This window comes from Oculina patagonica, chromosome 5, assembly GCF_052425735.1.
Source record: "Oculina patagonica isolate OP01 chromosome 5, crgOcupat, whole genome shotgun sequence".
Classification (NCBI taxonomy): domain Eukaryota; kingdom Metazoa; phylum Cnidaria; class Anthozoa; order Scleractinia; family Oculinidae; genus Oculina; species Oculina patagonica.
In genome coordinates this window covers 15,605,596-15,618,561 of record NC_135762.1, presented here as the reverse complement: position 1 = coordinate 15,618,561, position 12,966 = coordinate 15,605,596, and the positions used below count along the sequence as shown (strand labels likewise).

The 12,966-nt window shown below is 34.5% G+C and overlaps 1 protein-coding gene and 1 long non-coding RNA gene across 3 annotated transcripts in view; one reads left to right on the top strand and one right to left on the bottom strand.

Annotated features, from left to right (window-relative positions):
* LOC144652962 (uncharacterized) overlaps positions 1 to 12,966 on the bottom strand; it is a 124,928-nt gene that overhangs the window by 94,601 nt on the left and 17,361 nt on the right. The gene's annotated exons all lie outside the window — the stretch shown is intronic.
* Positions 8,732 to 11,403, top strand: LOC144654823 (uncharacterized). Of its 2 annotated transcripts, XM_078515044.1 has the most exons (4): positions 8,732 to 8,845; positions 9,009 to 9,090; positions 10,015 to 10,310; positions 11,294 to 11,403. In XM_078515044.1, the coding sequence occupies exons 2-3, from the start codon at positions 9,018 to 9,020 to the stop codon at positions 10,266 to 10,268; spliced, it is 327 nt and encodes a 108-aa protein (XP_078371170.1). In that variant the 5' UTR covers positions 8,732 to 8,845; positions 9,009 to 9,017; the 3' UTR covers positions 10,269 to 10,310; positions 11,294 to 11,403. The 2 variants fall into 2 exon arrangements, with proteins under 2 accessions (XP_078371170.1, XP_078371169.1); XM_078515043.1 differs by lacking the exon at positions 8,732 to 8,845 and having other exon boundaries at positions 8,888 to 9,090.

Here is a 12,966-nt window from a genome sequence, read left to right as displayed (position 1 = left end):
ATATAAAGTTTGGTTTCTTTTTGAAATTTTCTAACTTTTTAGCCTTGTAAATAATATTTTTACCTGTTTTAGCGAACATTATGACAACAGTTAAGAATGTGTTTCACTTCCTCTAAGTTGAAAGCAATAATAAATTGCCAGTTAAAGTGCCACTATGATCAAATTTTCGATTTCCATTTTTTTACATTTTCGTGTACAATAAGACTTTCTTACTCACCTTGCCAATTTTTAATCCATTACGAACATCAGAAGTCGTTTTATTTTAAGGTTTATTTCCGATAATTTACGGCCGCCATTAAACAACCTTGTTCCAAGGCTTAGTTGCGAATAGGGAGAAAATGACGTCAAAGGCTCCAAAATACCTCACGGGTTGAAATTATAATAAAAATATGTATTGAAAATCACGCGAAAAGAAACAAAAACTTTGGACTTGTTTTTCGTGCAATTTTCAATTCTGATTGTTATTCTAATTTCAACCCGTGAGGTATTTTTGGGCTTTGACGTCATTTTCTCCCTATTCGCAACCAAGCCTTGGAACAAGGTTGTTTAATGGCGGCCTTAAATTATCGGAAATAAAAGTTAAAATAAAATGACTTCTAATGTTCGTAATGGATTAAAAATTGGCAAGGTGAGTAAGAAAGTCTTATTGTACACGAAAATGTAAAAAAAAAAATGGAAATCGAAAATTTGATCATAGTGGTACTTTGTACTTTCTTGAACCAATAATTATTTATGAGTTGGTAGACATTTTGCTCGTAATGGAAACCGGATAAACAATGTGTGACAGATTCAGTAATTCCTTTCTTTGATGCTGACAGTTGTTCTAGAAAAGCGTTAATGCATCTGTGATTAAATGGCAACTCAAGTGAACGAGAGGTCAATTTTAACACGCATTTTGTTCGAAAAAGTTTTAAAAGAAACCTAAATCCAGCTGCTCAGTAAGTGCAAAGTTATCCACTCGTCCACTAAAGCTGGCTATTTCAGGTACATTCTTGCTTTATAAAAGTACAATGGCCGAATTGAAATCATGTCATGATCAGCATGAAAAAAAAAAAAGAATTTTAGAATGTATATATCTGCCATCACATTTACAAGATCAGAGAAATACGCTTTAATTAGTAGTTTATTATTGCCTCCAGGCAAGATATTCCAATTAATTATTTATTTAGTAAACACGTTTTAACCGCCCCTAATATTTTGTTCGCTTTGTCTGTCAATCGGCATCAAGCTTTATAAAGGGACTGTGTCACGGATTTTAGCTAAATTTAGGCATGGGTAATGACCATCAAATTCATTGAAAATATAAAATAACCATCTTTAAACAGTGAAGGAACGGTTGGCCTAAGGCGACGAAGATTGAAATGGATTGCGATATGGGTTATTGAAATATTGTTGGGCTGAACAGTTAATCTCGTTTGCTTGTAACTTTAAATTATAACGCCCTGGAGACAAAATTGGTTGCAATGAACCTATGTTTTTGTCACTTATTAGATCGATAAAAAATTTCTTTGCCAACATTAGGTTTATTGGTGAGTATTTGGCAAAAAAAAAACTATAAAATAAACACAACCCAGCCGCGACACAGTCCCTTTTAATCCCCAACAATATCTTTGTAAATTTTTTCAGTTGTCTCCTGAAATATTAAACTAAGAAAACCAGCAACGCTAAATTATATCAGAATTTCTTCGAAATAAAGTCCGAGATGAGTAAACGTTAACAGAAAATTAAAGATCTTGTCGTGTCAAAAGAAAGGAACTAAAAGGCACTTTGTAATTTATGCGTAAGTTTCATTGCTGACAATAACGAATTAGAACCCTGAACTTATGTAAAACTTAAGTGCATAGTAATACCACATTCATTATACTTCTTCACTGTTTCGCATTTTGCAAATTATAAATAGAGCTGCATTAACTTTGTTCAAGAGCTTTTCTGAGACAAAATGTCAACTGAGTTCGTTTGATCGCTAATGGTAGTTGCCTATAAAATCCGGGCCGTTTCACGGCCAGAACAACAACCGAACTTTAGTCCGATTTGCAAAGAAGAAAGGAATTGCTCGAAAAATGGCAGCCAAGTTGTTTCCTATCCTGGCATGCGTAGTCCTCGTCCTGGTGTCATTTGTAACCAAATCTGATGCTTTTGGAACTGGACCTACTCAGAGTTGCCCAAATGGGGCAAAATGGTGTAATGGTAAGAAGAAAATCCTGATGGTAAGTCCGTTAAATTGACCTAGAGCTAACCTTACGCAATTGTGATAGTGAGATATTGACAACGTTTAAGATTTTTGCTCGCTTATCGTTTTTCGGTAGACATTCACCTTTACAATAAAGTGAGCTTACAGGAACAACTTCAAGGGGATATCGCCGATTTTTGGCCTAAATATAAACTGCTCTGAAATATTAATTAGTGGTAGGCAACAAAACCCATAAAAACATTATCTTTGAACTCTAAAGGAAAATATAACCTTAATTTGCGAATAGAAATGAACTTCGGCTATAAATATCGATCTTTTGATGACGCGCGGAAAAGAACTTGAAAACGATTTTAATTTTTTAGCCTTACTTTTTCAAGTTGAAATCCACTTCCATCGTAGCCATCCGCAGCCAAACAAGCTTGTAAACAGTTTCAGTGCCCTAATTGATTAAAAATAAAAATGGACTATTATTTTTAGGTTTCTTACATAAATTTTGGCTGTCCAAAAATCTGGTAAAATCCGTGACATAGTCCCTTTAAATAGAAATACAAGTTTGACTATCAATACAATTTTATTTGAATTTTGTTCTTCCCATTCTTTCTTCGTAGGATAGAGGAAGAGGAAAATTGTTTTCTAACCAAACGTCAGTTGTGTGATGCTGCTGCACGGATGGGTTGTAGAGTTGAACAGTGAAAGGCGCTGAATACGAAGAATAAACCAAACGTAAATTAACAGAGGTCTTGCGATGATGGGATAGATAAAAAAAATATGTAATTGCGTAGCATCGATTCAGCATATGCAGTGTATGATCTAGATATGCCGATTAAAAGTTGAGACGTTAAACTTAGTTGTTGCGGTTTTGTTCTAAGACTACATTCAAAATAACTTCTCACATTTACATAATAACTCAAATAACAGATGAATTTAGAGGCGATGGCCTAAGAAATGAAAGGAAATACTGTAGCGAAAGTACGAATTTTGTGTATGCAAAAGATTCTTAGCAATCATTTCCTTTTGAAGGCTCTGATGATCTTTCGAGTGCTTTACGAAAAAGTCAGTTTTACTCAAAATGAAAGCTATTTTTAGCTGTTAAAGTGCATACTCGACAATGATATAACAACCTCGGCTTTTTGATGTAACGTTTTTTTGTTTGAATTCGCTCAGTAACGTCAGATCTTCCGGTACATTTTATTAGCATCTTGCCAGCATCTTAGGTTTCTCTGAATTTTTTAGCAACGAAAAACTAGAAGAAAATAAAACAAAAAATGTCGGGTCCAAAATGCTTCCTTTTCTAGTCCACAAAATTCCAACATGCTTTACATAAAATTGTTATTAAAAATAATCACCCTGATGTGAGTCACATTCATTTACTGCACATTCAAAATATCTGCTAATTAAAGAAGGATCATAAAAAAACTGAAATTATTATCGCGTCCTTAAACCCTTAAAAAAATTACCCCAAAGTAGTTAGCGTAAATACAAAAGGTTTTATCTTGTCCAAAAAATACACGTTTTTTATTTATGCATTGCTTTACATTGTTGCCAATAACAAATTAACAAATGAGAAGAATTATTATAAAAAGGCGAGGCAAGAGTCATAATAAATATAAGATGCTTGTAGTTAGCTTTTTACAACAGACAAGGAAAGTTAAACTATTGTCAGCAATAGGTCCAATACAAATGTCAATCTAACATGTACGTATGATGCAACGTTTATTCGCATTTTTTTCAGCTCTGGTTTTTTGGGCTTAAAAGTAAAAAAATATTAAGAGAAAGACTTTATGCTACCAAAGATATTGTGCAAATTTAAAACATGTAGAGGAGTGAAGAAAATTTTTGTATGACCAAGAGATATGAAAGTTTTGGTGTGTTTTTTTTTTTCTGTTTCTTTAATCAATGCGTGAGGCTAACGGGCGTCAGGGAATTCAACTTAACGAGCACACATTTCATACCTTTACAGGTTGGTTTTACAAAAGGGGTTCAGTTCTTTTTTACAATTATTTTTTAAATCACTAAAAGACAATTGAAAGGCTAGGGAAAAAAAATGAACAGGCGAACTTATACACCTGCCCACAATATTGCCATTTGGTAATTTAAAAAGTGGTGAAATCGTAAATATTAGCTCGCGTAAAGACAATGTAAACAAGCGTTAAAAGCAAAACTGATTCTATACACATTACACAATAATAATTAGTTTTTCGTTAGTGGGAAATTATCAAACAAAACTGAATCCAGTTAATCCATGAGTCAGTCAAATGATTAGACTTGCACCAAGTCGCCCTCAGTATTGGCGAGTATAACGATCTGTTTTTAGCGGAATTCGCGACAGCGGAATTCGTGTTCTTTTGAAGAAATAAAACATTGTTTTTTCATTAATTTCTTTGAAATAGGCCATTTTATTTTGTAGATAATTTAGCCATATTATTTAGATACTTTAAAATGATAGAAACTGCTGCTGCCGGGAATACTTTGTTTCACAACGAACTCTGAACGCTTTTTCCTTGACATTATTTAAATTTCTATAACATAAACATTTCTAAAAAATAAAACAAAACTAGTGTTTAGAAAACAAGCTGTTGAAAGCCTCCAGTTATTGAAGTAGTTTATTCAAGTTGCACTTTCAGTTTTTGCCGTTAAATGAACGCAGCTACATTAATAACCTCAAGTAGACCATTTCGATAAAAGTTCAGAAAAACAAAACATCCGAGGCATCGATTCATTGCTTTCTCAAAGTTTAATACAAAGTAGAAAATGTCCCATTTATAATTAAATTTGGTGAGATAGCTCCATTACAACACATCATTTGACGGTTTTGACATATTCTTTCATTACCTATTTTTATAAAAAATAATGTAAAAAAGCTTACAGCTAGCATGTATGATTGACTACAGCAGCCTTTTTGAAACCAAAAAAATGTTCTGAATTTCTCACTATTTTTCCGGTATGCTATTCCAAGTTTTGCTTTTGAGTTTTTTCCATTTAAGATTAAAATCAGGCTGAGTTTCGAAAATTAAAAAAAAAACTTTTTTATAAGCAGTGCCATTATTGCCATAAAGAATTAGCATTATCGACTGGCAATGAAGTTGACTGTTGTCAATATTGAGAAGTTGTTCATAAGGTATCGATTTATCTTGGCAGCTCATTAATATTAAATAGATTTAGCCAAGCCTAAAAGCGGAGCTCCCCGGTAATTTATTTCACCCTTTACGTAAATGTCTGAATTCACTGACCATAGACAAAAAAAATAGTCTTGAGCTCGCGATCCAATAGAAAACAATTTTACGGTCAGCGGTCAACTTTATAAAAACACGTTTCCTCGATGAGTTATAGTTATACTCCTCGATATGGTCTCGTGATACTGGTCAGTGGACAGCTTGTACTGACAGCTGTCAATTCACCATAACGTGGTTGCCCAGTATCAAAGAGGTTAGGGTAAATCTAATTTGCGGAGCCATGCCCGAGCCATGCCCGCGAGCCATGCCGCAAGCCGTGATGACCATGAAAACTCGAGTTCATGATTTCCCTATTTTTGTGGATTTTCTATGGGTATGGCCGTATGGGGCTCCGCTCTGCGGCTCTTCGGGATGCTGTGGAGATCCCCTAATAAAATTTTTGGTTAGGATACTGTGTTAGCTCTTTTTATCTGCTAGATTTTAGAATTCAGCTTACGGCAATTATCGAAGCCTTTTCCTCTAGATGAATGGTGATTTTTCTTTCGTCGCCTTCTTGCTAAACCAATGTACAGTGCGTTGATCTTTACAGTATAAAAATATGCCTTAAATTCATGAGTTATTTATTCTTGCTCTTTAAATCTTTTGTCCTTTTTACAGGTAAATAAATCTTTTAAAAAGCTCTATTTACCTGTAAATGGGACATTTGAAAGAGCGCAAAAGTTTATTTTTAAACACCGCTTTGCCCTTTCAAGTTTGGGACGCGGGAAAATGTATTAATATTAGGCGTATGCTATCGGCGAAAAAGCGTTTCAAGATTTCTGTACTCGCTTCTTTAGCATCATCTCTCATAATTTCAAACAACGTAGATGTTTTTTATTGCTACTCGCGTACGCCGGATTACATCAAACGCACAATGTAACCATTATGTTTCCTTTGCATTTTAATCGCTCATTCCAATTTTAAACGCTTCTCAGCTTTTATTCATTTCTATTTAACATATTTTGCTTTTCAAAACGACTGTATCGAATCATTATTGTGATAGTTTTGCGCTATAGTTAATTAAACCTTTAATCCACGTGTGTACCTTTTTAAAATATATGTAAAATAAAGTTGTTGTTACGTAGATAATTTAGAATACACGACCCCGCAAGTTTCTTAGCATTTATTTTGATCGTGTATAAATAGAGAGATTACTTACTTACGTAAAACCATAACTCATATTGATGATAATTGTTAGGCTTTGTCTAAAAGTGAGTAAGATACTTTTTAATCTGTGACAAAAACTGCTTGAAAAATAAGTTCCGAGTTCTTTCGCAAAGATAAATAAAGATCCAACCCACAGATACATGACAGAGCTTCCACGCGCGAGCTGTGTGCTGCAGGTAGCAACTTTTACGCCTGTTGGAAGAATTTTTTTCCGAAACAATCCAGGCATATTTAACGGCGTAAAATTGAGAATCACACGAACAATTAAACGACGTTTCCTCTTCGCCTCTGTGGTATAACTTCTTCAAATTTGCTTCTTTTTTTAACAGTGACATACAAAATAAATCCAAGAGCATAACCAATCAATAGCTTTAAGGTTTTTTTCATTTAACGGTACTTCGTGCACTATGAATGAATTTTGGCTTAAAAATTAAAATGTGCAGGTTTATCTGACAGCTTACAAAGATTTAAAACAAAAATTGAAAATAGGCGCGAACGATGCTTCTATTTTCTAATCTTTGTAAAAGTAGAAAAACTTTAATTTTATTTTCCATATCATTATCTTCACGAAAGCCCTCAAGAAGACTTAAGTCTAACTTTCATTTTAGCAAAAGGTATTGCTCCACGAGGCTTTGAAATAAAAAAACTAAATGTAATTGTAATAATGGATGATGTTTTTGTCTTATTCTATCGGGATTGGAACAAATCAAAGACGCTTTAATCTCTGACTTAAATACGTCTTGACAAACGAGAGAGGACGCGACAATCATTAAAATAAGAAATCACGTCAATGACCAGCAAACATGAAGTACTATTTATATAAAGCTTCAATTGGTTTTAATCGCTAGCTATCGCATTATATTATCGATTATAATGGATGTTTCGTCTCGCATTAATTCATTGATAGCTATAAAGAGTATAACTTAATCTATACAGATATTTTGAAAATGGAAACATATAGAGGTACAAAATAAATCAAATGTTCTGCAACTATGCGAGTCTGTCTATTTTCTTTATAATTATTACTTTTTAACTGTAGCTTTACTAAGCAAATAACGATAAAATATCGAATTTCACGTCTGGTCTCTCAGTCTAGTCTCTTTATCCATAACTTCCGAAGGCTTAAACATGGTTACTTTAATTTTTTGTTGAAGACAAAACAGATAAAGTAATTAGTTTATCACTGTAAAATGCTAAACTGATACTTCTTCCAATTTCCAAATTGTATTATCTTTTGACCGAGGAAATTTGAAATAACCTTAAAAGATCCCGCTTGCCAAAGAGTTAAAAATATAATTTCCTTTTTTTGTGCCTTTGACACATGTATTAACTCAGAATAAAGGAACAAAAATAAAATACGGATGTGGCTTGCCCGTCGAAAAAAATTGGAAATTGCGTTTCTGGTTCAATTAATACAACGAGTACGTGCTTTCTAGAAAGTCAATATATCGTACTTCGGGGATGACTTTTAGATTAAATCCATTTGATAATATTTTCCTTCTTTGACAGCATTGGCATAAAAGTGAATGGTGTTACTTAAATGGTAACTGCTGCAGTTAAAAGTCGAGTCACTATTTCGGGGTAAAAAAGTGTTGCAGTAGAGCCAAATTACGTCAGCCAACGTGTGATTTGTCACTTTAAAATTTGGAATTGTTAATTGATTGTAACTTATCCGCATTTTTATTCCCCAGTAACAAAGCCATCAGGAAGCGCTGCAGCCCACACCAATCACGAAAAAATCCGAAGCAAATCGAATGATTCATTTAAGAAAGTTTCATGAAGTTTTTACAACTCTAAAATAAAATGTGAAAACTTTTCACTAATGTTAAAGGTTAAGATTTGGCCCCTGCTGTCAAGTGTGGTAAAAAAGAAAAACTTGCAAACAGTTTAAAATGCTAATTTAAGTCAGTGTAATTTTTTAATGAGTTACAAGACTTTGAACTTATTTACTTTGCTCTTATTTACTTGACACGCCGGCATAGCGTGCTTATTTTAAGTTTCTTTGTTAAAAATTAATATTTACGTTAATTGTAACAACTCCTTCCTCGACTGTCATCCTCTATTCATTTAGCATTTACCGAAAGCTTTCACTTTCCTGCATTCACAAGTTTTATTAATACCAAGTTAACAACAAATAAGCTATTGTTAAATGTTTTCTTTGTGATAAAACCGAAAGTAGCCCCATAACCGCTCGAGTTTTATCACGATTCATTGAAACATCGAGGAACAAAAGGTTCTTAAACAGCGGCGAATAGACAAATAATCATTCTTAAAGGTAACCGGATACGCCTTACTACATAAATGGGTATAAAGATGATCCAAAGCTAAAGTTACTTCCCTGAACAATTGTCTTGCTGCCCTCTCAATGGCGTCAATTTCTTCGTTTATGCTATTTATCACCTATCTTTTGCTCTTTAACATTTTTTCAAATGGATTAGCTTTTGTGAATGACGGAAACAGTGCAGATAACTACAAAGGAGCAGACATTTATTGGAAATTCAGATGCAGACATGTACGAAGGTGGGGAAAGTTAAAAATGATGTACTTTTATGATCGTTCAAAACAATAGGTAAAGTTATATTATAAAGCTAAAAATAGAAAATCATAAAAAAGCATGTATAAATGTATCTATAACATCACTTGGCTGAAAATAACATTAAAAAAGGGTGGAATTGCAATGTTTCCAACGAACTTTAAAGACACAGTTTTAAATGCTTCATCATGTTGGCAAGTCTTTGCGAACAAAAGGATGAATTAAAGCCTGTTTTCTCTAAACAATATTGACAGCTCATTCAATTTCCAAGCTGTACTCTGTACGTATACTTTTGGATTCAAACAATTGTGTATTTTCTATAAAAAAGAAAACAATAACCAATGAAGCTTTAATTTGATTTTTTGCTTCAAATTTGATTTAACAAACATGGAGTGCGTGTGAACATTGGTGGTTTTTCATTGATATCCTTTGTTCGTTATAATTATATATAACTAAAAAGGGGGCCTTAGATATATCAGATTTATCACGGCTGAATAATAATTTCGCTTTCATCTAAGATTCAGGGGCCCTAAAATATTATACAGCCGAGTAGAAATCGGCCATGTGGGGCAAAGAATTTTGTTAAATGGGAAGAAGCCATATTCCTAGTCGTTAATTATGACACAAATTCATAGCCACTGAGCCGCGGCGAATCAGACAAGCTTTTAAGCTAAAATCACAAATTAGAAAAAATATGAAAAAAAAGTTTTGTGCTTCATGTCAAATCCTCATTTAAAATTTTTCTGCTTAATTAAAAAAGCAACTTTTTTTATCCTTTGTTATATAAGCCGGTTTATAAGGTGTGTTTACGACCGCTTTATTCACTCAAGCTACGGAAGCTTTTCTTGAATTCTATTCACGTAGAGAAATAAAAGTGCTTTGAGTATTACAATCCTTCATTCATATTGCAGATCAAGTCATAAGACAAGCCGATGATCCTTTACCCCGTGCACCTAAAACATTTGCTATGAAACGTGGCATCGGAAATCGATATCCATGGCCACCTTGTACGAGATATGGCTGCGGTAAAAGAGAGATGTTTGTTCGCAAAGACGCAGTCCCGAATGGTTTCCTGGCAACTAAGATTCGTCAATTACAACGTAAAAGAGAGCAGAAGCTAGCTGAGCCTCCTTGTAGCAGATATGGATGTGGAAAGCGAAAATGAAGCCTACTAAACGATTTCAAGTCTACCGGTGTTATTAAAGAGGTTTGTCCGTAGAAGTTATTTTCACAGAAAAATAGTAGTGCAAAGGAAAATATTTAGTACCACCAAGTGTGTATCACGAACCAAGACAGCATCGCATACAATTGAGCATATAACTTTAATTCCACTTTTCGCATTTTATAAACAAGTCTGTATACATGTATGGTAAAAGTAGGTAAAGCCTGCATACGAGCCAAGTGGTTCATCAGGCCGGAGCTTATCCCGGTTTATGTAGCATTAAGCGGCTAGTAGTATTTCTACTCCCCCCTAGATGGGATGTTAGTCCATCGCAGGGTTACCCCCAGCAGTAAATTCGCCGGTACCCATTTATACATCTGGGTGAAGAGAGGCACTATGAGACTTGCCCAAGAACACAACGCTATGCCCCGGCCAGGTCTCGAACCTGGACCGCTTGATCCGGAGTCCGGCGCGCTAACCACTAGGCCACTGCGCCTCCCTCACCGCTTCTGTATGTATGCCTCACAAAAACACTCAACAGACAGACACAAACAGACTTTTTGCTTCTTAAACAATAGAGAAATTTTCTGTTAATAATTAGACTGCGAGCTCGAGGTTTGATGGCCAAAGTCGATAGAAATCCCGAACTTTCAGTCCAACTGTTAGTTGCTGACCTATTAAACATATCCTCCATTGTTCGATACTAAATTAATGCTTCCCTAGCACCTCAGACTGCGAGTTTGGCAAGGGTCAGTCGCTCGCTTATGCTAATGACGGTAAATTAACACATTAATGACAGTTACGTACCAATCACTGCAAGCAAAAATCGCCACCTTGATATCTGCTACAGGTGTCAGTAATTTTGATTGCCTACTTTGCAAAATTCAAGACCAAGTTATTCGAAAGAAGCCCTATCCTTGCTTAACATGCTGGAATCATCAAATTGCCATTATATATATAAAAAATATAAAAATATTACAAGAAACAAAACTTATTTACAGTGTTAACTATTTCTGCTTTATTTCTAGGTACCAGGAAGTAAAATGTCAACAAGGAGTATTAAGAAAGTTGTTAGTGAAAAGGAAAACTTGTAAATGTAAAGAGGAAAAAAAGAAATAAATGAATACTGTATTTAAATAGGTAAAGAGGCTGCATTAAAATATGTGCTGTTTAGATCTTTTATACAGTCATGCCTTCTCCGAAGGGCATTGACCAATGGTTACTTCATTGGACCCAAGCCATGAATCTCGTTTGACCAATCCCCATGATTTCAAAGGAATTGTTGTTTTTCAGTTAAATTTCACACGGAAACATTTTTACTTTTGCTTAGTCATATGTCGGACACAGTTAACGTTTTGTGCACAGGTCGTCAGTGAAAAGTAATCATTACAAAGGAACAAAGGAGCAAACACCAATCTGTTCTTTTTTGGTGTTGCCACAAAGTAACTGACAGAATTGTTCCATTTTTTTTAAATGGACATTTCTGACGCAGTTACTCCTATAATGCCGAGTACCCTGCTATAAGCCATTTTGAAAAAGATCTGTCTGTATCTAGTTCTGTGACACCGAATGTATTTAATATGAAACAGCCTATAAATACTTTTTTCTATTATTTTCTGACAAACGTATCGCGTATCGTATTTTTTGATAAGATACAAAGATAACGGAATAAAAAAGCTTTCATTTGACGGCGATAAAAAGAATAACAGTTAAATGATCTCTATATAAAAGATAGCTGTTTTTCTTACGCGAAAAAGCTGGTCAAACAGACATATCATTTAATATTAAAGAAAACCGAATCAATTAAATTCAAAAAGTCAAAAATACAAATTTGTCATTTTTAACGAGGAGGCACAGCTTGCAAAGAATCGCACTGTCGACTTATAGCAATTGCATCTTACAACATAGAACCCCTTGATCCCATCTATCAGCCTTCGAAGGGAGGAAACCAATGTTTCGGTAAAACGTGGGGTTTTAACGTTGTTAACCATCAAACCTGTTACTATGCGAGTGAAGCATCAACTGGTATTCTTTTTTGACAAAAATTATTTGCTTTAGTGTTCTTTGAGTTTAGGTTTCATAAAAGCTATCAAAAGCTGAAATATTTTCGTCAGCAGTACCGTCATATTATTTATCTTTTATTTCTTTACCGTTCGCCCATGCCCGCAAGGGGAACGAGAAAAGATTATTAGTCATTTAATTTAAACACTCAAATGAAAACGGTGCAGTCATATTGAACCGCATAAGGCAGACGTTGTTTGCAAAGAACAACGTTTCGCCATTTGTCATAATGGCCTGCGTCGCAGACGTAATCTAACCCCGGCTAGTAGCTTAACCAAGGGTTTAGTTTCGTCTGTGGCGCAGGCTATTGTCATGAGGATGGCAAACGTTGTTCGTAGTTTTTATTTAAAATGTTTCTCAATACCTCCTCTTATTAGACATTCCGTTGATAACAAAAATGCAGCACAGTAATAGTAAAATCAATACACAGTTAGCAGAGCTGATACTTCATTATGTGTGCTGACGTACATGTATTACTGTAACTGTTAAAATTTCAATTTCCCCCTAGTCATTGCGTCCTCAAACAGTTGCGCCTTCCTTTCTCGAGCTATATTTGCTTTCGTTTGCGTGATAGAAATAGTGAGATTCTAAAACTAACAATGGATATCGTACCTCTTGGATAAAGTGTTGAAAAACGTTT